Below are 21,894 nucleotides of genomic sequence, written 5' to 3' on the forward strand. Positions count from 1 at the left end.
TTGAAAGGGGGAAACATTATCGAGCCGAGTCAGGGGGGCATTCAGGGAACATTATCCCTTCCCTCTGCCCTAAGGATTTTAAAAGGAGGCATCCCAGATGTCTTCAGACAGCTGATGAGGAGTCAGCATTGTTCTGGGACACCCTGATGCCAGGTTCAGGACCAAGGGGTGGAATGATAGGGAAGCTGACTCATCAAGGCCACAAAGAGCTCTAGTGGCCAAACTAGATGCATGGAGCGTTCCCCCAATGGGAAGTGTGGCAGCTGTAGGAGGAATCTGTGCAGGGGATGAAGTGGGGTGTGGATGACTTTGCCTCTGGAAGACTACATGAGCTCCTCTGAGGTCGAGGACTGTCAGAGAGTGGAGTCAAGGGGCAGTCCTGTACTTCGAAAGCTCACGACCCACAGTACTACCGTAGACCGTTTGAGAGCATGGAGTGGGGTTTCACAAAGACCCAACTTTGAATCCATCAATTTAGTAGCCATCCCTCCCCAGCCCCATTACCCAGCCTCAATATCCTGATCTGAAAATTGGAGACACTAAGATACTAATACCTACTTCAGGGTTACTTCAGCATTCAAACATACAAGATTTAGTTCAGCTCAACAAATGTTTTTGTAAGGGCGATCCCACCATGAAAATCAACAACTCTGAGACAAATGCCTCTCAAATTTCACTCCTGCTCTGAGTGCCCCAGGAAGGCCTCTGGCAGGGGGATCAAAAGCTCCCACTTTGCTCTTTTGCCCTACCCAGGTTAGCCTCTCTCTTCCAGGGCTGCCTGGACAGTTACACAGGCTGTGTGCCCTGCATGGCTCCACAAAGATGCTGATGGGAACAGTGCCTGGGGGCTGTGCAGTGTGGCAGCTCCACCTCAGCTTTTCTGAGTTCTCAATGAAAAAAGAGAAAGAAACACTCTGCAGATCCAAGTCCAGCTGGATCTGATGGCCCTCCCTCATGGGTATGAACGCAGTGCCTGGTTTTTAAATACTGTGGATGCAGTGACTTTTATTTCTGGCCCAGGGGCACTCTGAGATCCAAATGGGGTGATGGCACCCTATGGGGCAATCCACCACAGGCACTAAGCCCCAGTATAGAGCAATCCAGAGAGCACGAGGCGCCAACTAACATCTGCCAACATCTTCCCAGTGCAGTCCTTCGTGGGGCCAGCTTGGTGGCCTCCACCTCAAAACTAAGCTCCTTCCTCATCTTGGCTCCTAAGGGCTTTTCTGTCATTTCTGAATTAGGCCAAGCAGGAGTGTCTTTACTCTGGAGCCAGTCCTCCCTGAAATGCATGCATCCTAAGCAATCCCAGCAGAGAAGAATGGCCAGGGTTCCCAGAAAGGACAGCCAAGAAATGCAGGCAGGCAGAGCCTCTCCTGACAAAGTCTGTTACCTCCATGGATGTGGCTCGAAGCCTGAACACATCCCCTTGCATCTCAAACAAGGCACACCTCTTGCTGACTGCTGCTGGCCCAGGGACATCTGGAAAAGGAGACAGAAAAGAGGGTGTTTCACTTCCAAAAGTCTTGGATCGGGGATGCTTGACCTCTAAAAGACTTGGCATGCCAGCAAAGGGAATGTGTGGGGTTCAAAGGGCTCAGGATGAATAAGCCATCAGTTACTGTTTACCAAGAATGGAGAAGACCAGCTGGGAAAGTGGCCATAGGGCAGGCGAGTGGGGAAGGTGGGGCCCTTGCCAATAAAAATGGACTGAGGCGGGGGCTTCTTGCTGGTCATTCAGTGCTGTCGCCAGTCACCGGGGGCTGCGTTGGAAACCCTCTACTCCTCCCTTTATATTCATCAGCTTCCCTGGTCCACTTGTCACTGGAATGGAATCTTCCAGCGAGTGCCTCCTCTCCCTCATTTATTTGCGATTTATTGATAGGGTGTGATTAAACCAAAGCTACAGGCACAAACAAATGCTCATGCTGCCAAATGTCTACAGCTCAAAGCATAACTTAAATATTTCTCTAAAACATGGGAAATTAGGAGCATTTGACGTCTGGTTATCCTTTGGAGGGAGAACAATACCGGGACAGGTTTTACTCTGTCACCAGCTGCTGCAGATGTGTTGAGACCCAGATGACTCTCAGATGGGGTCTTCAAATCAGCAGCATCATGGAAAACTTGCCAGAAAAACAGACCCTCAGGCCCCACACCAGCCCTCTGAATCAGAATCTGCACACCAACAAAATTCCCAGGAGATTTGTATTATATTGAAACTGGAGAAGCCGGGGGTTACTGTACGGATCTGCTGGCTGAGACACTTCCCAAACTCTCAATTGGGGGTGGGGGTGACTTGCACATGTATTATGATTTTATCAAGAACAAGGCTTCATAACTAGGAAGATAAATGGATAAGCTCCTCATTCAACAGACATTTGCTTCATTTAACCTCTAACCTAGTATCTATACTATGTCAGGCACAGGGATACATCATAAGATTCGGGTGTGCCCTAGAGGTACTCGCAAACTAGGAGGAGATGAAGAGAGAAACATAAATTTATTGCCTGTTCCTGGAAGGGGTAATTTTGAGGCAAAGGGAGCTGCCTGTTGTATAGCAGAGGCTGGACTTTGGAGCCCAGGAGACCAGGATTCCAAACCTGGATTCGTGACTTACCAGCCATACTGGTCTTGGACCAACTGAGCCTCAGTCTCCTTACTTGTCGAATGGGTACAAAGATAATGTTTGTAAAGTGCCTGTTCACATTAGGTACTGAAGATGGTAGCTGCTGTTTGTATTTTGCACACAAGATTTCAGGTGCCCAGAGGAAAGTGTTAATAAACCTGTAGGGGAAGTCCAGGAAGGCTTCCTGGAAAAGGTGATTCTGGATAGGGGTTATGCAAAATGAGCAGGCAGAAAAGGAGAAGGGGATTTCTAGAAGGAAGAGACTGTGCAAGGGCAAAAAGATATGAAAGGGCATTACTGGGGAGGGGTAGGTCTTGCAATCTGACCATCATGGTTTCCTCTCCCTGCTTTTAAGTGGGGAAAAAAGAAGCAGTGAACCTTGTGAGTCCATCCTCATTGCTACTGTTAGAATCCAGAGAAGTACATGAAAAGACGCAGTTATTCTCCACAAGATTTCTCTTTTGTTGCTCACATCTTCCCACACTGACACCTAGGCCTCACTTCCCCAACTTGACAACTGCTGTTTACACCACGTCTTCACATACTATGCTGTTGTTTTTTTATTAAAAATATTTGTTTTTAATGTTTATTTATTTTTGAGACAGAGACAGAGTGTGAGCAGAGGAGGGGAAGAGAGAGAGGGAGACACAGAATCTGAAGACAGGCTCCCGGTCAGCACAGAACCTGATGAGGGGCTCGAACCTGGAAACTGTGAGATCATGACCTGAGCCAAAGTCCGACCCTTAACTGACTGAGTCACCCAGGCGCTCCCATACTATGCTATTCTATAAAGTTTTTTTATGTTCATTTTTGAGAGAGAGAGAGAGAGAGAGAGAGGCAGACTGAGAGAGGGACAAAGGATCTGAAGCGGGCTCTGTGCTGACAGCAGCGAGCCTAATGCGGGGCGTGAACTCACACACTGTGAGATCATGACCTGAGCTGAAGTCGAACGCTCAACCGACCGAGCCACCAAGGCGCCCCTATACTATGCTGTTCTTACACACATTCACAACTTGGGAGAGTAAAAGGCACGTTGCACATATCTGAAAGGGAGCACGTTCAGATTTGTGCCTGTTCAGTGCTAGATTCGAGTTAAAAATGGAAAACAAGAGGATGCTCACCACTGAGTCATCGTCCTAAGCTGGGGAGCTCTCACTCAGGTGGAACTTTACTCAGTAAATCCCTGGCAGGTGAAAGCTCACAGACTCCCACCTCTTGTTCTTCCCTCTGCCTCCTGTTACCTTGGATTCTACTAGTTGAAATACGGCGATCCTTTTGCGCTTCGTGTTTGAGTGATTCAATGGTTATTTTGGAAGGTGTACAACCTATATGAATAAGGCTTCGTTGTTGGATTGTGTTAGAAAGACTCAGAGGCAGCAAAGTCTGGGAACAGAAGAGCTAGGTGGAAGCATTTCGTAAGTGGCAAGGCACTGTGCATGCGAGCTTTGCCATTCTTCTAGTGAGTGGCTGATTTAACAGTCTTCCTATACGGGAATTAGTCCTGATGCTTGGCTGGGAGGCCCAAATGGCTGGCTCAGGGTTTGGTTAGAAATAGGGATGTAAGGCAGCACTGTAGAGCACGGGGCTGCGGCAGGGTGCTGGCTCTTTGGTGCCAGCTCTGACATTTATTAGCTGTGCATCTAGAGGCAACTCATTTCCTCGCCCAGCTGAAGTTGCTCCTCTGTAAAATGAGAAAACTGGCCTGGATTGAGGTTGTCGGAATCTTGTTCCACAGAATCTTCTTCTATAAGTTACCAGTGGTGGATGGCTGGGAGCAGGAAGGACTAAATAAAAATGGTGGGCACTGGATGTGAAATGGCTTTCAGAATGTTGGAGGTGCTGGCCTACTTGAGGAGCAAGAAGAGAGGTGGAGAGCAGGCAGCTCTTTCAAGTGAAGAGGTCCAGGCTTTGAGGCCAAAGGTCTGGATTGTAGTCCTAAATTTGTCCCTCTCTTCAGGACTTGGGCAAGCAACTGGACTGGCAGAATTACTGTGAGGGTTAAATGGGTTGCTGCGTGGAAGGGGCTTGGCATGCACATATTATGCACCAAGTGTTTGTTCTTGTTGTCACTGTACCTTGCGTAACAGTCTGATAGACCCTAAATCAGATGTTCTAAAAAAAATTCCTTTCCCAGCTTCAGAATTCTAGGGAACTTCAGAGAAACTACTTCCTAACCACACACCTCATATACTTTTTTACTGTCTACTTTTCTTCATGTGTACAAGTGTTGCCTCTCTGACTAAGAGGAGGAGGCAGACATTTGGCTTTGGTCTCCATCCTGCTAGTGGGACAGTTTCTATGGTGACAGAAGTCCGTGGGAGAGAAAAATAGATGGCCTTGCAAGGAAGAAGCAGATTTGGGCCATCAGGACACACTTGCAGCCAGTTTCCTGGCCGAGTGCTTAACACAATAAATAGCCATTTTGTCCACTGCATGTCATTTACCCAGGAGCCAGACAGATCTAGCTATCTGGGACACAGAAAATGATGATCCTGTTTATTGAGGGGAGGCAAACCAAGCAGAAAGAGTGTTTTGAACAAGATCTTCTGGTTTATAAACAGTAGGTTTCTCCGATGTGGACTCAGTCTCAGATGGAAGATGGCCCAGTGACTGCTCACAGTGGCTCACAGTAGCTGAACACAGAAGAGCTTAAAAGGAGCCATCACTTTAAAAAATGGGTTCCTGGAATGTAGCATCTATTCTATCCCTTTTCCTGAAGGGAGAGAAAATGTTTTGACAGTTTTCTTTGGCTCTGGAGGAGTAGGATGTTATGGAACAGAATCTTTCAGGGACTTGAAAGGACTTAGCTCAAGTCAGGAGCACTGGGGGCATGAGGGCCAGGGTGCAACAGGGCGTCCTCCCCACTTTGAGTATTTCCTTCAGGTGAACCGCCAGGGGAGGTTTTACAGGGGGAAAATGTAGCCAAGAACAAGGCAGGACAGAGGTGAAGAAGGGAAAGGAGGAAATGCAGCACAGAGTTTAGGAATTAATGGAGGACTTGGGAATAGAGAACGGGAGTTCTCCTCCCGTTGTGTAACTCAGCTTCCTCCTCTGAGAAATGGGTTTTCCCTGCCCTTTGTGCCTCCACCAGGCTGTAGTAAGCCTAAGTCAGATTAAAAAGTCGTTTGCAATGTAAAATATTTACCAAGGTTAAAAAATAATTATCCAAACCTTGAGCATGAGGCAGAAAAGTGAGTGGCACATCTTCTCAGTGTCATATGGTGGCAGTGACATTGGCCCTCGACCCCCACCCCCATCAGGATTCTCTAGACAAATTTATTTTGCTTTACCCCAAGACTTGGTGCAGTTACATGTAACTTACAGATTTTTTTGTCCAGGAAAGATATAAATACAAGGAGTTTTTGTCTTTTTGAAACAGATAACCTTAAAGGTTATAGTTTATTGTCCTGCTGGACATTAGCTAGTTGTGTACCTAACCCATCAACCTTGTCCTAATATTGAATTACCTATAAATATCCAGCCTTTCAAATGCTTTTTGAACTGGTCTAAATATCTTACTGATTACTCCATTAACTAATGAGTTGAGTAAAATCTTTCCTAAGGTTTATTGTATATTTGCACAGGAGTCATGATTTTATGTTTTTGAAAATTATATCTTAACACCATCACATACACTCTTGACTCTCCATGGGTTTGCTTTCTGAGCTGGGGTGTTCTGAATATTGACACTAAATTCTATTCCAAGTCAATTTCTCTGACTTGTCTTTCACAGGTAAACTCTATAAGCATATGTGCTAATTTTATTAAGTGTTATTTATTTTATTTTGAGAGAGAGAGAAAGAACAGTGAGGGGCAGACAGAGAGGGAGAGAGAGAATACCAAACAGGCTCCACACTGTCAGCTGTCAGCCCTGACACGGGACTCCATCTGGCAAACCGTGAGATCATGACCTGAGCCCAAATCGAGTTGGAGGCTTAACTGACTGAGCCATCCAGGAATCCCTGTAAGCATATGTGTCATTAAAAATTATTAGCCAACATGCTTTGTTACTTAAAAACAAACCTTTTCCTCCCCACCAAGGAGAGAAGGTAGAGTGAGGGTAGTGAAGAGTGGGGTGGGGTGAAATTATGAGGTCCAGAAAAGAACTACAATCATAAACAGGAAAATGATTCCAGAAATGACACTAGAGCTATCAACAACTCCCAAATATTAACAGCTTGACAATCCATGGAGTAATCTTACTTACTTAAGCATTTTTCCTGAACAGTTATGATGACACTGTAAAGTATAATCATTATTCCTAATCAATAGAGGATGCATGACAGCCTGAGAGAGGAGAAGTGGCTTGCCCATTCAGAATGGTCTAGACTGGAGCTCCTATGGGGAAGGGGGGTCTCCTCACTCTACTCTCATCTGTACTTTAAGCAGAAATGTTATAGTTTTCCTCATGATTCTGACTGTAGCTAACATTTATTGAGTATACCTTCTGTGCCAGGCATATTCATAATATTTATGCTTGACAAGCCTACGAGAGAGGTGCTGTTAGTGACTTCATTTTCAGGTGAGGAAGCAGGCTGAGAAAGGTTAAGCCTCTTCTTCAGGGTCTAATGGCTAGTAAGTGGTGGAGCCAAGAAGAAAAACCAGGCAGGTCTTACTTCAGACTTGTGCTCTCCTCTAATCGGCTATGGTACTTTCCACTAAGGATATAGCACTTGACAGTTTACAAAGTATATTTACATTCCTTATCTCACTTGGTTTTCACAACAACCTTAGGATGTGGACACTTTGCATTTGTCTCATGGAAAAAAAAAACTGAGCTCATAGATCTGATGGGATTTGCTGCCTAGGACATAATTCATACTCATGTTTTTGGAATCCAGACCCTATGATTTCCTACCACACCAGGAGTCTCCAGACCTCAGACAGCCTCCCACGGGTCTAGCCTTGACTCTGGGCATTAGACCAGTTGGATCCAAACAGGCGGGACAGTGTGTCTGTAGGAGTCGGAACGGGGGTTCCAGGTTGGCATTGGGGGCAGTAAGTAGGACAACGCCCTGATCACCTTGGTCTCAGAATTTTTACCATCCAACCCTGTTCTGCTAAATAAAGTATAGATGTTCAAGGCAGTGGACATGCCTCAAAGGCAGCTAGAGAGCCAGTGGCTGGAGGAGAAAGTGAATTAGAATCACAGGCAGTGCCTGTAGAAGAAAAGCACCAGGGGGCTGGCTTCAGTTGATTTATCTGTTCCCTCCCTGGGAGCCCAAGTTAGGGGTGAGAGGTCACTTATGCTTAGTACCAAACCAGGGAGCTGGAGCTCACCCTCCAACCCAAGGTCTGAAGATGACTAGACAGACAGTGGCTTGGGGGACAACATGTTGAAAACTGTTCTAGAAATTGTTACCACTTAAACCACCTAAAAAAAAAGATCAAAATCATAATAACCAAGGCAAGAGGCAAGTCATTCCTGGGTTTATTCTCAATGATTTCCTTTTTAAAAAAAATTTTTTTTTAATGTTTATTTTTGAGAGAGAGAATGCGCTTGTGTGAGAGGGGGAGGGGCAGAGAGAGAGGGAGACAAAGGATCCAGAGTGGACTTTGCACCAACAGCACAGAGCATGATGCGGGGCTCAAACTCACAAACCTTGAGATTATGACCTGAGCCGAAGCTGGATGCTTAACTGAATGATCCACTCAAGCACCTGTATTCCAACTTTTAATAATTTGTTTATATCAAGGAAACTAGCACCCATCTCATTTTGAAGTTGAATTAAGCCACTTTACAAGGGATAAACATTGTTAGATGTCTGGGCGTTTCTAGAATGTGGCCCCACTTTACTGGTCCAAATTTATCTATTTTTACTTCCATATCATCTACTATTTCTACCCAGATTCTCTTTCCAATCACCTGAGCCTTTTGCAGTTCTCTGAAATATACACCGGGATTTGTTTTCTGGTATTTTTTTTGTTCAGGCTCATCAAACCTCAGGGAGCTTCAGCCCCACACACTCTTCGGGGACCAGCTCAAATCTCATCTTTTCCTTAAAAAAGAAAGAGATTAATTGCAGCTGTAATGACTACTAGGTCTTGCAGCCTTCCAGCCACCGTGCTGAGCCCGAACTCAGGCAAATCTTACACCACCTCATGGTGGTTCTCGAGGTGTGGGCCCCAAAAGCACCTCTGTGCTTAGTAGCAGTGCAAATCCTCAGTTCTCACCCCAGACCCACTAACTCTGATACTCTGTGTAGGGGCTAGCCATTGCTCTTCAAGCCCCCCAGGTGATCTGGATGCACAACTAAAGTCTGATAACCACAGACCCGGCTATGCATGAAGTAACTGAAGGAAATCGATGGTCTTGGTTTGCCCCAGACTGAATCAAGGCCTGAATGTAGGGCTTTTAGTGCTGAACCCAGGAATGCTCTGGACAAACCAAGATGAGTTGGTCTCCCTCAGTAAGACTATTCACAGAGGTGAAGTTAAAGTCCTGGTGCTTAGAGTTAAACCCAGGTCTCTCAGAATCTCCAATCTCCATGTTAATTTAACCCATGCACTACAGGCAATGCCAAGACGCGAAATTTTCCAGATATGTTGGGGTCCTTACAGTTACATCTCAAAGAATCCATGTAACTGTAGAACTATAAATGCATTCGGTGCCAGGAATTAGAAAGAGTGTGCCATGACGTTGTACTTTAGTATGGGGATTTGGCCTGGTCTGCATGTGTTTGAGATTAATCAAACACTCTGATTAGCATGAAGATCAGCTTCGATCTAGCTAACTTGAAGACTCTGGTCGAGCAGGTCTGGGGTGAGCCTGATATTCATAGTTCTACTGACCTTCCAGGGAAAGCCGATGCTGCCAGTCCGGGGACCACACTTTAAAGAGCAAAGGGCTACATCAGTGGTTCCCAAACTTGTCTACACATTATTAGAATCACCTGGATATCTTTAAACACCTCCAAAATCCCAGATGCATGCCACAGCAATTTAGCCAAAATCACTGGGGATGGACAAGAGACTTCAGTCATTTGGTATGTTCTCTGAAGGATTCTAATGTACAGAAAAGTTTGGGAACAACTAGGCTTCCCCACTGTACCCTCAGCCACTACAACTTGGACTCTCTGGCTCTCAGCTCATCGGAGGGAGACATCTCTTCCCAGACCACCATTCCCTACAAGGTGAGATTTACAGCATGTCTGACTTTTGTTGTTTCATTTTAGTCCCTTCTATCCTGGCATAAGTCCTCCTCACAGGTGTTCATGCCAAATGCAGTAACTTTGAATAGCCAGACAGAAGGGAGACCACAGCCCTTCCTCTGCTTCAAAATTTCCCTGGTTGGCTGACTTCCTGGGGGACTCCCACTGATGTTGAGACCCTTTGCCAGGCCTGGAAAACTCAAAGCCCAGATGGTTATAAGCTGCATCATGGAAAGTTGTCCCCCCACACCCCCACTTAAGAAATGTGATCCTTTCGGAGAGTGACCTGGCTGGGAAGTGTAATGGGGGCCTTACATTTCACTTTCCCTTCAAGAACCCCATGGTCTTGACAAGGTCTCAACTTCTTCCTTTTTTTTTTTTTTTGAAGCTCTCCAGTGATTGAAAGAATGAGTTGCCAACTAGCCTTACAAAATCTTAACAGGGTAATGAAATCAGTACACTTACTAGTACAATAACTGTCCATCCTTAATGTCAGAATTACATTTGTCACCCTTCCTGAACATAAACCCTCCCTGTGACATGTCCTGTGTGTCACCAGAGGTAGAGACTGGGGTCCAGAAATCCAGGGATGCTGGATGAACCACACAAACTCTTACATTATGGTGACTTTGGGCATTATTCCATATTACATATTTATTCTCTTTTCACATGAAATGGGCGTTCCCCATGTTGTCCCCTCCAATCGTAGGCACAACCGTTGCTCTGTATTGATCTCCTGGCTCTCTCTCCTCCCTACTTTGTACTTTGGCTGGGGAAGTCTCAAGCCAGGACTTCAGTTTGTGGCCAAGAAAACACTGTTTCCCCAAATAGGAGATGAAAAACTAGGGTTTGTAGCCCAAACCCTGGAGGGTTCTACCTTTTATCTCACCTGGCCTTAAGGTGGCTGGCTTCAAACATGGTATAGAGGAGTGAGCAGAAACTTACTTATTCAAATTTCCATTCTGTAAGGACTGACCTATGCTCTCTATAATGCCATGCAAATTAGCCACAGAAACAGCTTAGGATAAAGTGTCCCCTAAAACCACGGCAAGTCTCACAAAAACAGATACAAAGACATTGTCTACATCAGAGGTCATATCTGGGGACACAAATATTCTTCAGGGGACTGTGTGTGTGTGCATGAGTGTATGTGTGTGTGTGTGGGGATGTGTCCCCATCTACCGTTTCAACTCCATGGTTGTTCCCTGGGCATTTCTAGTCTTCTGTCTGGACAAGCACAGATGTAATGAAATTATTTCAACTTAGATACCCTTTGCCTGAATTGTGTAATAAGGATAAAAATGCATAGACTAAACAAACTGAGATTAGCCCAACAGATCTTGTACTCAGAATTCAATGGATGGAAAACTTGTTCTTTTTCCTTGTTTTTAAAAACCAATCCTATTTAAAGCAACAGAAAAGGAAAACATTTGGTGGGTGATGAGCTGATGGCAGAAATGCTTGAGTGCTCAGTATTTCGGGGTACAGATATGATTATCTTTCCTATTAAATGGTTTGTGTGTATTAAGTTGATTATGTGGGCCAGCTGTAGTTGAGTTAGTCTGATAGATTTAGCTCATGTTAGGAGTTTCTGGAGTCCCAAATAAAGTTTTGAACAAATGCTCAACAAAAGAGCACTTTTTACTCTCTATAAGAAATGTTTGTTTTTGTTTTTGTTTTTTGTTTTTTATTTATTTTTTTGTCTCTCAAGATAGTTTGTCCAGGCTTGACTCTACAAGAATTTGTGTTTGGGGCAAAATACTCCATGTTCTCCTTACTATTTTTCCTCTCAACACATTGTATTTAACAGGTAAAATAAAGTTGAAATCAGGGCAGCCAGCGAGGAGAAAAAATTCACAAAATCCCAACACATGTTCTAGAGTGTGTGAAGAGTTAGGATGCCTGGCAGGCCCAGCCCACGTGGGGAGATGCTAGAAGCTTGTTGCTACCTAGCCAGCTGTCCCTGAAATGGGTCCCAAACCCTCTGCTGAGCCTCCTTGATGAACATGACTCTGGGGAAGTTCTGGAAACCACCAGCCATTTCCTCCCATCACCTCTTTAGGAAGCTTTCCCCTCTCCTGTCCTCATAAGCTCCTAACCACCATGTATGACCTGTTACACACCCATCCACATGCATGCACACACACATGCATACACATGCATGGTGCATGCATCCACACATGGCATGCATATCCATGAGCGCGCGCGCACACACAGCCCTGTATGGAACATTTCTATACGTGTAATCACTTGTTTGGTTCTGTCTTCCCCTCCAGGGAAGGAAATCTTTGGAGATTCCCAAGATTCACATCATGTGTGAACAAAAAGGGTTAATTAGCTATGAAGACTGAATAGAAAAGCAAATCCATATGGGGAAAGGGAAATGTGAAATGAAAGGTTTCTCTGTTTAAGACTCTGCTCTTACTAGCCTCCTCCCTTCTTATCCTCCCCTCCCTACTCTTTCAGCCAACCTTCACTCAGCTGAGGCTGGTTCCAGAAAAGCAGGAATGCCCAGCCCCAGGGCCATGAACAGTGGGGACACATGGAAGCCTGCCTTTGGGGTGGCTGGTTCTAACACAGCACCCCCTCCAACAGCTGACCCCATCCTTAACTATCTGTGTCCTGAATGCCTCCTCCTGATTTGAACGAGTTATTGCAACCATACTTCTCTGTTATCAGGCCTGGTTGACTGCGTCTGTTAGTAATGTCTCCCTCTTACCACATCATCACTTGGCATGATGGAACAGGCACTGGGAGTGTTCTGCTAGCCAGGATAGGGGATTATCTACCCCTTTTTCTTTCCCTTCCATCTGCCTTTTGGGTAATTTTACTCTTTTGTATTTTTAGCACTTTCATCAAAAATAGGCAAAGTGATAAGACTCAAATCAGTACAAGTTTTCCAAGGGTTTGCAGCTCTTGGAAAGGCCTGATGTGTGAGGGACCTTTGGATGAAGGAGCTGTAGCGATTACATGACACAATTCACATGGCTGGGTTCCTCTCCCACTTGGCGATGGCCGGAGCCCTTAAAAGTGGGCAGTCTCGAAATATTTGCAGAGTAACTCTTCTTTCAAAGGTGATGGGGCTGGGCTCACTTTGAAAAAGGAGAGTATGGAACAAGGCAGAAAGTTCCAAATCCTAAAGTGAGCGATCCATGGCTGGGTGACTGCATCTGATGCAAGGCGTGGAAAATGCTGGAAGATGTCAGGCCCTGCTCAGGACTCTGACTCCGTTGTTGGACATTCCTTTGGCAGCGCAAAAATGATGGTGGCTGAGAGAGAGCGGAAAGCAGCCTCTGTGCCTCCAGCTTCTTGCTGACAGCAAGATGGGTACAGGTGGTTGAATCCAAAGCAGGTCCACAAATTTATGTATAAGGGATCCTACTGGATTGAAGTGATAGGATTTTCAGGACTGAACTAATATTTTCCTTTGACACCAGCTTCCTTTGGACCAGCTGCGAATAGTGAACTGTACAAACAGAGACTGACAAAACCACTCTCTCCTGTTTTTGCGAACTGCCTGGTTTTAGACAAGTCACCACATTATTTGAGGGGTGCGTTGCTTATTTAAAATAATCAGTGGGGGAGGGTCCTCCTGCGCGCCCCCCCCCCCCATCCAGACTTTTTATGGATCTTTTGAGACTGCTAGGTTCCCAAAGCATGGGCATTGTTTTCATGGACTGTGAAAGGGATTCCCACAAGGCAAGAGCTGACCTGGCATTTCTTGCCAAACTGTTTCCAGAGGCTCCAACATATCTGTTTTAAACTTATCTTTTTCTTTCATGGATAGACCCTGCCAGTTCTTGGGAAGATGGAAGTAAAGCCACTAGTTTTGCGAGGAGCCAGAGCTATCCAACCCCCTTGGGAATTTTATCAGAGATTTACCAAGTGGCTTGAGGGAAGTTAAGATAAGAGAAAATAAAGTCCTTGTAGGGTTTCTTTACTCTCCCCTCCCCCATTTCCTGAATGAGAACAAGCTGTGGGTATCCCCAGGCTTAATACCTTCAGGCCATACTTGGAAATTAAAATCTAATTGGCTTCATGGTTCTTAGGTTTCAGTCCTTAGTAGACTCCTCCTCAAGTATAAAACTCTAAGCTTGAGGCCAGCAATACTTACTTATTATACCTCCCCAGTTTTTATAAGACTCCTGATTTTAGCACCCTGATGACTTAAGAATCTATTCCTAAAAGGATGTTAGTTGGGTGTGCGTGGTTGTACATGTGTCTGAATTCTTGCAGTATAACTGATCTAAGGATAACACACTTTTATTGGAACTAATTTTGGAAATGGAGAGACTTAGCAAACCAAGAAATTTTAATCTTGCTTATCCGAATCTTAACATCGTAATAGGAAGTGTGCCATGTAAAAGTACAGCACTGCTATTAAAAGTCTGAAGGCTCTGCTTATGCAAATGACTCCTGCTGGGCCGCTCACACATACATTCTCAGATTAGTTTATGACACTGGAAACACGGAGACACACACACATTTCCTTCAGCCAACACTGGTGCCTTGATGTGAAGAAACCATTTGCCTTTTACTGGAGTGCCTTTAGCAAGAAGGTTTCTTGGTTTAAAACAAGTACCCTTCTTATAAATGACTTCTCTCTTCTTTTTCTTCACTATCCTATGTTTTTCAAACTAACCTTAAATACATTTTCAAATATTTCATCCTCTCCTTGACTTTCCCACTCCAAAATGCACTAGTTGTATATACTTTATATAGCGGAGTTCTATGTTTAAGAAAATCTGACACAAGGAAATCACAGATTCTTAGAAATAAAAATACTTTAAGAACATTTAGGTCAAGTTTTTCCAAGCCCACTTTTATGAAACAGAAATTAGCAGGTGGTCATTAACTTTGCAAAAAATTCATTTTCAAGGTCTCATCTTTGCAGCTCATTTAACACAAAATGTAAAGTCAGAACTACAGAAACCAAGTCACTGTCCAGAAAATTATATCTTGAATAAACTTAAGATTATTCACTTAGCCCATCTGCCCTAGGAAAGAGGACACAGTCCCGTATACCTCTGAGCCTGACCATATGCAGTTCCTTCTGTGTGGAACATTTCTCTCTCCCCTCACCTATCTCCTATTTGACATTCAGGTACCCCATCATAGGCTCTGAGAAAACCTCGTATCTTGTATTTCTTTGTAGCACTCATCATGATTTTAATTATTGAGTCCTGAATAGAGCTCTTTAATGACATTCTTTCCTGCTAGACTGTAAACAGTTTGGGGGCAGGGTCCCTGTGTGTCTAGTTTATTGCTCTATCCCCAGAAATTGCCTCAAGTTCTGCCTTGCACATAGTAGCTCCTTAATAAACATGTGTCTGACTAGCTTCTTTTATAACATGTTCATTTTTGCCTTTAATCAGTGCTTCTTGAGTGTTGTATTAAAAGCTAATGCATAGTAGATCTGCTTCGTCTGAGGCTGTTGCAGGAAGAGGTGGGAAAACAAGAATCAACCTGACTTCCTGTAGCTTCCAAGATTCTAGCCTCCTCTGGCTGCCCAACCCTTCTTAATAGCCATCCCCACTGCTTCCTCCTCCCTTTTAAGGTTTTAGCACTGGCTCTAATAGCCTTTTAATAAAAAATTTTTTTAATGTTCCCTTATTTTTGAGAGAGAGAGAGATGGGGAGGAGCAGAGAGATATGGAGACACAGAATCTGAAGCAGGCTCCAGGCCTTGTGCTGTCAGCACAGAGCCTGGCACGGGGCTTGAACTCAAGAACCACGAGATCATAACCTGAGCTGAAGTCAGACACTTAACCGAATGAGCCACCCAGGCAGCCCTTTATAGCCTCTTGATTTTCAACATGCTTCTCTCTTAGGCATCAATCTATTCAAATGGCTTCACTATTCTATCCAGCTCTCAGTGTTACCTCCATCACTGTTTTCAGCTCCTGGAATCTCTTCATGGATAGGCTATTGGCACTGCCAGCTTACCTTCTTTGCTCCCCAAACCCACTGTTTTTTCCATCTCTATAGTATTCCCGTCCATCCAGTCACCCAGACCTGTGGTCTGAATCCAAGTTAGTTGTTCAAGGCAAGTTGACATGGAAAGAAATGCTCTTCTTCTTGGGCAGAATCCAGCTTTTCCTCTGAGGGGCCCATTTCTAGTGTGTGCCATCACTTCCATGGTGTACCCCAGAAGATAAGAGGTGCTCTCGTGATTGGAGAACCACTTTCTGACCTTGTGAAAGGTGACTGACCACAGAAAATCACACTTCTCTAGAGCAACTCAGACTTAGCAACCTCAGGCTTCTCCATGAAACAGAATATACACAAGCACTGGGAAATGGTGAAAACTCAGGCCAGCCCACGTGAGTCATTCAGTTGTATAGACTTTCAATGGCATTTCTGGTCTTGAATCACATCCCTTTACCCACTTCTGCCCTTGAATTTGCTGGTGGAGCAATAGGGGAGCACTGTTCATATTGGAGCTTGAGGAGTTGAACCCAAGCCCTGGCTATTTTATCACTACCCATGTGACCCTGGTGAGCAGTTTCTGCTCTTTGAACCTTGATTTTTTTCACCTTTAAAATGGATCATAATTCCTACCATCTTCATGGGGCTGTTGTGAGAATCAAATATGATCATGCATATAAGATGTTGAGATATTTGTAAAGCACTATAGAGATCGGGGTAATCAAATATTAGACGTTTATGAAATGTAAGTTCCTCCTTCATGAATTCTGTCCTCAATATACCATCTAGGTGATTATTATATTTCTTTAAACAAATTACTTAAAAAATCTATTTCTTGAAAAAACCCTTTAAAAATAGAAGGTAAACTGGGGCTCCTCAGTGGCTCAGTTGATTGAGCATATGACTTTGGCTCAGGTCATGATCTCATGGCTTGTGGGTTCGAGCCTCGCATGGGGCTCTTTGCTGACAGCTTAGAACCTGGAGCCTGCTTCAGCTTCTTTGTTTCCCTTTCTCTCTGCCCCTCCCTGACTTTCTCTCTCTCTCTCAAAAATAAACAAACATTAAAAAATTATTTTTAATAAAATAGAAGGTAAGCATAAAAAATATGACAAATATGAAACAACATCATTAAATTCAAGCTAGTACTATTGACTTCTAAAAGGTCTGAACCTAAGCCCTACTCTGTATCATGACTCATCTTTTTGGAACCCCATAAACGTGTTACATGTAGATAAGAAATGGCATAGAGGGCAGAGGGAGAGCTGTGGACTGAATCTCCTACATTTCATTCATGTTCATCATCTAGCTATGTCACCAAGGCAATTTATTTAATCTCTCTGAATCTTTGTTTACTCATGTGTAAAATGAGATTTCTGTAAACATTAGGGAAAAACTGTAGCACAGTGCCTAGCACGTGGCCCATGTTTGGTAAATGCAGTTAATATGCCTAGTGGAAGAGCAAAGCTTCTAATTTAATCCCTCCTATCAAGGGCAGAACTTACTGAAATGTTTTGTTTTTGGTTCTGAGGAGTTTGGAGTGACTAAACTGAGGAAAAAATTTGGAGCCATTTCTCTACTAACAAAGTAAAAAGATGAGTTAAAGTGATTAGACCATCCAGATTTTAGAAAGATGGGAAAAATATCAACCAGCAAAGCAGTTTCACCCAGCAAAACTATGAAGAGACATATCCACTCTTTCAAAAGAGTGTTCACAGTGGGGGCGCCTGGGTGGTTCATTCGGTTAAGTGTCAGACTTCACTCAGGTCATGATCTTGTGGTTTGTGAGTTTGAGACTCACACTGGGCTCTATACTGACAGCTCAGAGCCTGGAGCCTGCTTCAGGTTGCCTGTCGTTTTCTGCCCCTCCCCCACTCACATTTTGTCTCTCAAAAATAAATTAAAAACAAAAAACACAGTGTTCACAGTATCAAGAGCAAGGTAAAATCATAAAGCACCAAGAGGGGGAGGTACTAAGAATTTTTTTAAAGAAAGGAGTGCCAAATCTAAGTTTTGGGGATAAGAAGAAATATGATGGATCCAGGGCCTTCTCAGAATTTCTTGTACTTCAAAGAGAATGTACTTGGCAGCGATTCTGCTGCTTTCCTGAGTTTGGTCAACGTGGCTGAGGGAAGGCAAAAATCTTAAAATCCACACAGATGGAACTTTTCCACTGGCCCTATTTTGGTATAAATATTCATCAAGGACTAGAAACTTAACGTCGATATTGGTCTGAACTATGAGCGGTTTGGACTAAATTTCAGCCAATTTTCAGTTGTCCCTCTGGCTCTCGTCTCAGGAGGGCCAACTCTCCTGAGATGTAACTGCTGTTGTCCAGAGCACTGAGCCAACTGCCTCCCCAGACCATGGAGATCACTGGAGTTTGTTCTCCAGAGACCTCCAGCCAAAGAGAGGGGGCCTCAAGGATCAGATGAAAGTTCAAGTCAGTTGTTTGAAGAAAGGAAACAAATCAAGGCTTGGCTCATCCACCATCCTAAAGCCAATCCTGTCATAGGCGAGCCTGCAGGCGGATAATAAAACTTGGGACCAGACATTAAAAATTCAGAGTTTGGTTTGGAATGGTGCCTTCCCCATCCCTCTCACTTTCATTTCCTTCTCCTCTCCAGATTCTTCCTAAATCCACCAGAGAGTCTCCCTCCCATGCCTCTGGCCCCACTCCTAGCTTGTCACTTCTGATCTTGGCCCAGGAGTAAGAAGGTTTTAGATTAAGCCGCATGGTTGGGGATCCCACTGAGGGACCCTGGTCTCACCTACTCTATTCCATGTCTTGTGTCCTCAGCCCTCATGCTCTCTCTCCTTCTTTATATATCCTCGAGATTCTTCAACCAGACAATTTCCCAGAATGGTTGTATCATTTTACATTGGCAGCGTATGAATTCTAGCTGCGCTACATCCTCATCAACACTTGTTATTGTCAGTATTTAATTTTACTACTCTTCTGGGTGTGTAATGCTGTGCTATTGCACTTTTGTGTTTTTCTGAGAAGTAATAAGGTTGAATACCTTTCCCTACACTTATTAGCCACTTAGACATTTTTTTTCTGTGACATGCCTGTTCAAATCTTCACCTACTTTAAAAAAAATTGTAACGCTCTTATAAATTGATTTAAAGGAGTTATTTATATATTCTGGATACAATCCTTTGTCAGTTATATGTACTGTGAATATTTTCTTTGTGAACTTTCACTTTCTTAGTGGCATCTTTTAATGAAAGCAAGTTTTTCTTGGTGACCAGCCTTTTTTTTTTTTAAGAAGACTTCATGCCCAGCATGGACCTCGGTGTAGGGCTTGAACTCACAGCCCTGAGATCAAGACTTGGGCTGAAATCATCAGTTGGACACTTAACTGACTGAGCCACGTAGGCCTATGCCCCCTTCACACTTTTATTTTGAGCATTCTCTCCAGATGGAAGAGTCACCAGGATATAAAATTTAGACTCCTTTCCTACTGTTCTAGCATTCCATAACATAATAAGTTATGACAACTTTGCAAATATTAAAAGCTTTTAAAAAAGATATTACCTCTGTTTACCATCATTTTCTTATTTTCCTCCTTAGCCTTTTCTGAGTTCTTATTATCTCCCTCCTCCACCCACCCACCCCTTTATAAATCAGGTACTTTAAATCACACCAGTGCTGATTTTTCATGAGTATTTACAACATGGGTTTAGAGTTCTTAGTGTTTTAGAGTTGCCTATCCCCTCCTCTTTTCCCATGTTTTTCCACTTTAAAAGCTATCCTCCAAGAAATAGGATAGTTTGGTGGCAGAGAAGAGACCTTCATAACTGGGTGAGGTTTCAAGGAGAGGTAGATATCCTGCTTAAATGGAGAACGTGGCACAAGTCATCAAACTTGTTTCAAAACAAAATGTGGGAACTGTCTGTTAGCTCTCTCAGCCAGCTAAAGGCGGACCCTAGGTCCCCCAGAAGGCAGGAACTAACCCAGGACACATGTTTTGACCTTAATCCTGAAGAACACGTAGGACTTGGTCAGTTACCAGAACAGGAACGCTAGAAAAAAAGTGGTCATCACATCCTTGCACTGAGAAGCTAGGGAAACAAGTGGTCACAAGAAGTTGCAGAAAGAGAGATTTTAGCTCACAATAAGAAGGAGCTGTCTCAGAAGTAGAGGAGTTTAGTAGGTCTCTTCAGGAGTTGCCGAGTGCTTGTTGGTGGTATTCTCAGAGTTCATCTCATGTGTTAAGTCAAGGATAGGACAGTTGAACAAAATAAAGTTTTAAAAGTCTTTATGAACCTGAAATGCTAGGAAACCTCAAATTCTTACCCCACCTCCTCTGCTCAGTAGCTCTGTGACTTAGAGCAAGTCACCTAACCTGCTAGATCTGTTTCATGTCTGTTAAGTAAGGAGGATGACCTAGGGAAACTCTGAAGGCCTTTTGACCTCTTAAAAATTAATTGTAGTTGTTGAAATATACACTACAAGAATTATTAAAATAAATGTATGATAATTTCCCTTGCGATGGCCCCAGTCCTGGGCTGGGTCCAAGGAAAGATAGAGGCAGGTGACAACAGAAATTCTAGATACCATGAATTTTAATTATGGGGTGTCTCCCCCCATGAGCTGTTCAGGCCTCTGGCTGTGTAGAAGGGCAGACTCGTGGAAACATAGCCTTTCCATCAAACTTTGCCTCTTGTCAGGTCCTTTTCAGGTCCAAACACAGTGATGATCCCCATAATTTCATTTTCTCGATAACAGGCAGGGAATCATCTGGGATTATTCTTTTACATACCATACTCAACTGACAAAAATCAAGAACAATCAGCCCAGTGGCATTTTGACATCCAAACCATGTGTTTTTCATTTCGATGCCTCACCTGCTCTAACACATGGCAACAAGGAACCCACATTGTCAGACCAAGTGAGGAATCCGAAAAACTGTACAAAAGGAATTGCTGTGATGGAAGATTCTTGATATTATTAACTACATTCCTATGTTTCCAAAGTCTGATTTTCTTTCTCTTGTTCATTAAAGTGTCCTACTTTGGATTTCTTTTCCTCTAAGTATCACTGATGGCTTTGGAGTTTAAAGGTGAATAAAACTCAGGGCACAAAAATGCTCCCTGTGGTGCTCTGAATTGTTTTCATGTTCTGCTCACATGTGCAGTGTACTGAATTTCAGTGTGTGTGTGTGTGTGTGTGTGTGTGTGTGTGAAAGAGAGAGAGGGAGAGAGTTCCTTTCTTCCCATTTATATTGCATAATCTGAGTTCTCTGAGTCTAAATCTTCCTGCAGAACTTCAAACTCGATGGGGGTGAGTTCGCTGAATCCTTTGCTGGAGCTGGCAAGCCACGGCCATAAACCTTTCTGTGTGCCTGTTTGGCAGTGTCTGCTATCCTCATCACCTGAAATATGTTGGTTGAGAGGGAAGAGAAGCAAGTTCTCAGATGAGAAAATAAAAGATGCATATGTAGGGATAGATGCATACATGGGAATGTATTTCTCTGCAGTTCAAGATGGATGATCTTCCCCAAGTTAGAAGGCAGGTAGGATGAACAATATACATGCTAGACTTGGAAAGCATAAGACTGGACCATGACCCAATCCTAACAGCTCATTTATCTTTGTCTCTCAACACTTGGCTCAGATGTCGCCTCCTGGGTAAGCTTTCCCTGACTTCCCAGGTAGGGTTAAGTACTGCCTCTTCTGATCTCCCTCAGTTCCGCACTCATGCCTCTGACCAAGGTCTTCAGGCACTGTTCCTTTTCTGAAACCATCAGCTTCTGGGATTCTTTTCCTTCTATTTTTCCACTTATCACCTGAGTCCCTGGCATATAATAATTGCATGTATGTTTGCATAAACTAAATTCTTTTTTTTAAAGTTTCTTTATTTTGAGAGGGACCACACAAGACCAGGGGAGGGAAAGAGAGAGGGAGGGAGGGAGAGAGAGAATCCCAAGCAGGCCCCATGCTGTCAGCACAAAGCCTACAGAGGGCTCAACTCACTAAGAAATCATGACCTGAGCCAAAACCAAGGGACAGACACTCAACCGACTGAGCCACCTAGCCACCCCTATACATGCACATGTTTGTGTATATGTATAGCGCATACCGTTAAAAGCTTTATTTTGACAGAGGTCTTAATATATTTGGACTCTTGGTTGTCTAACACAAAAGCCTTCCTTCTTAGAATAATGTTTTAAATGCATAAAAT

General features: G+C 43.8%; 1 protein-coding gene across 2 annotated transcripts in view; it reads right to left on the reverse strand.

Moving 5' to 3' along the window:
- LMCD1 (LIM and cysteine rich domains 1) overlaps window positions 1-21,894 on the reverse strand; it is a 57,125-nt gene that overhangs the window by 26,530 nt on the left and 8,701 nt on the right. The window contains exon 2 of one of the 2 annotated variants that reach the window (XM_029917243.1): window positions 1,394-1,482. The exons of the other annotated variant lie outside the window; for it this stretch is intronic. Coding sequence (XP_029773103.1) covers window positions 1,394-1,482 — 89 coding nt within the window. The remainder of the gene's footprint in view (window positions 1-1,393; window positions 1,483-21,894) is intronic. 2 annotated transcript variants of the gene reach the window in all.

This window comes from Suricata suricatta, chromosome 12, assembly GCF_006229205.1.
Source record: "Suricata suricatta isolate VVHF042 chromosome 12, meerkat_22Aug2017_6uvM2_HiC, whole genome shotgun sequence".
NCBI lineage: Eukaryota > Metazoa > Chordata > Mammalia > Carnivora > Herpestidae > Suricata > Suricata suricatta.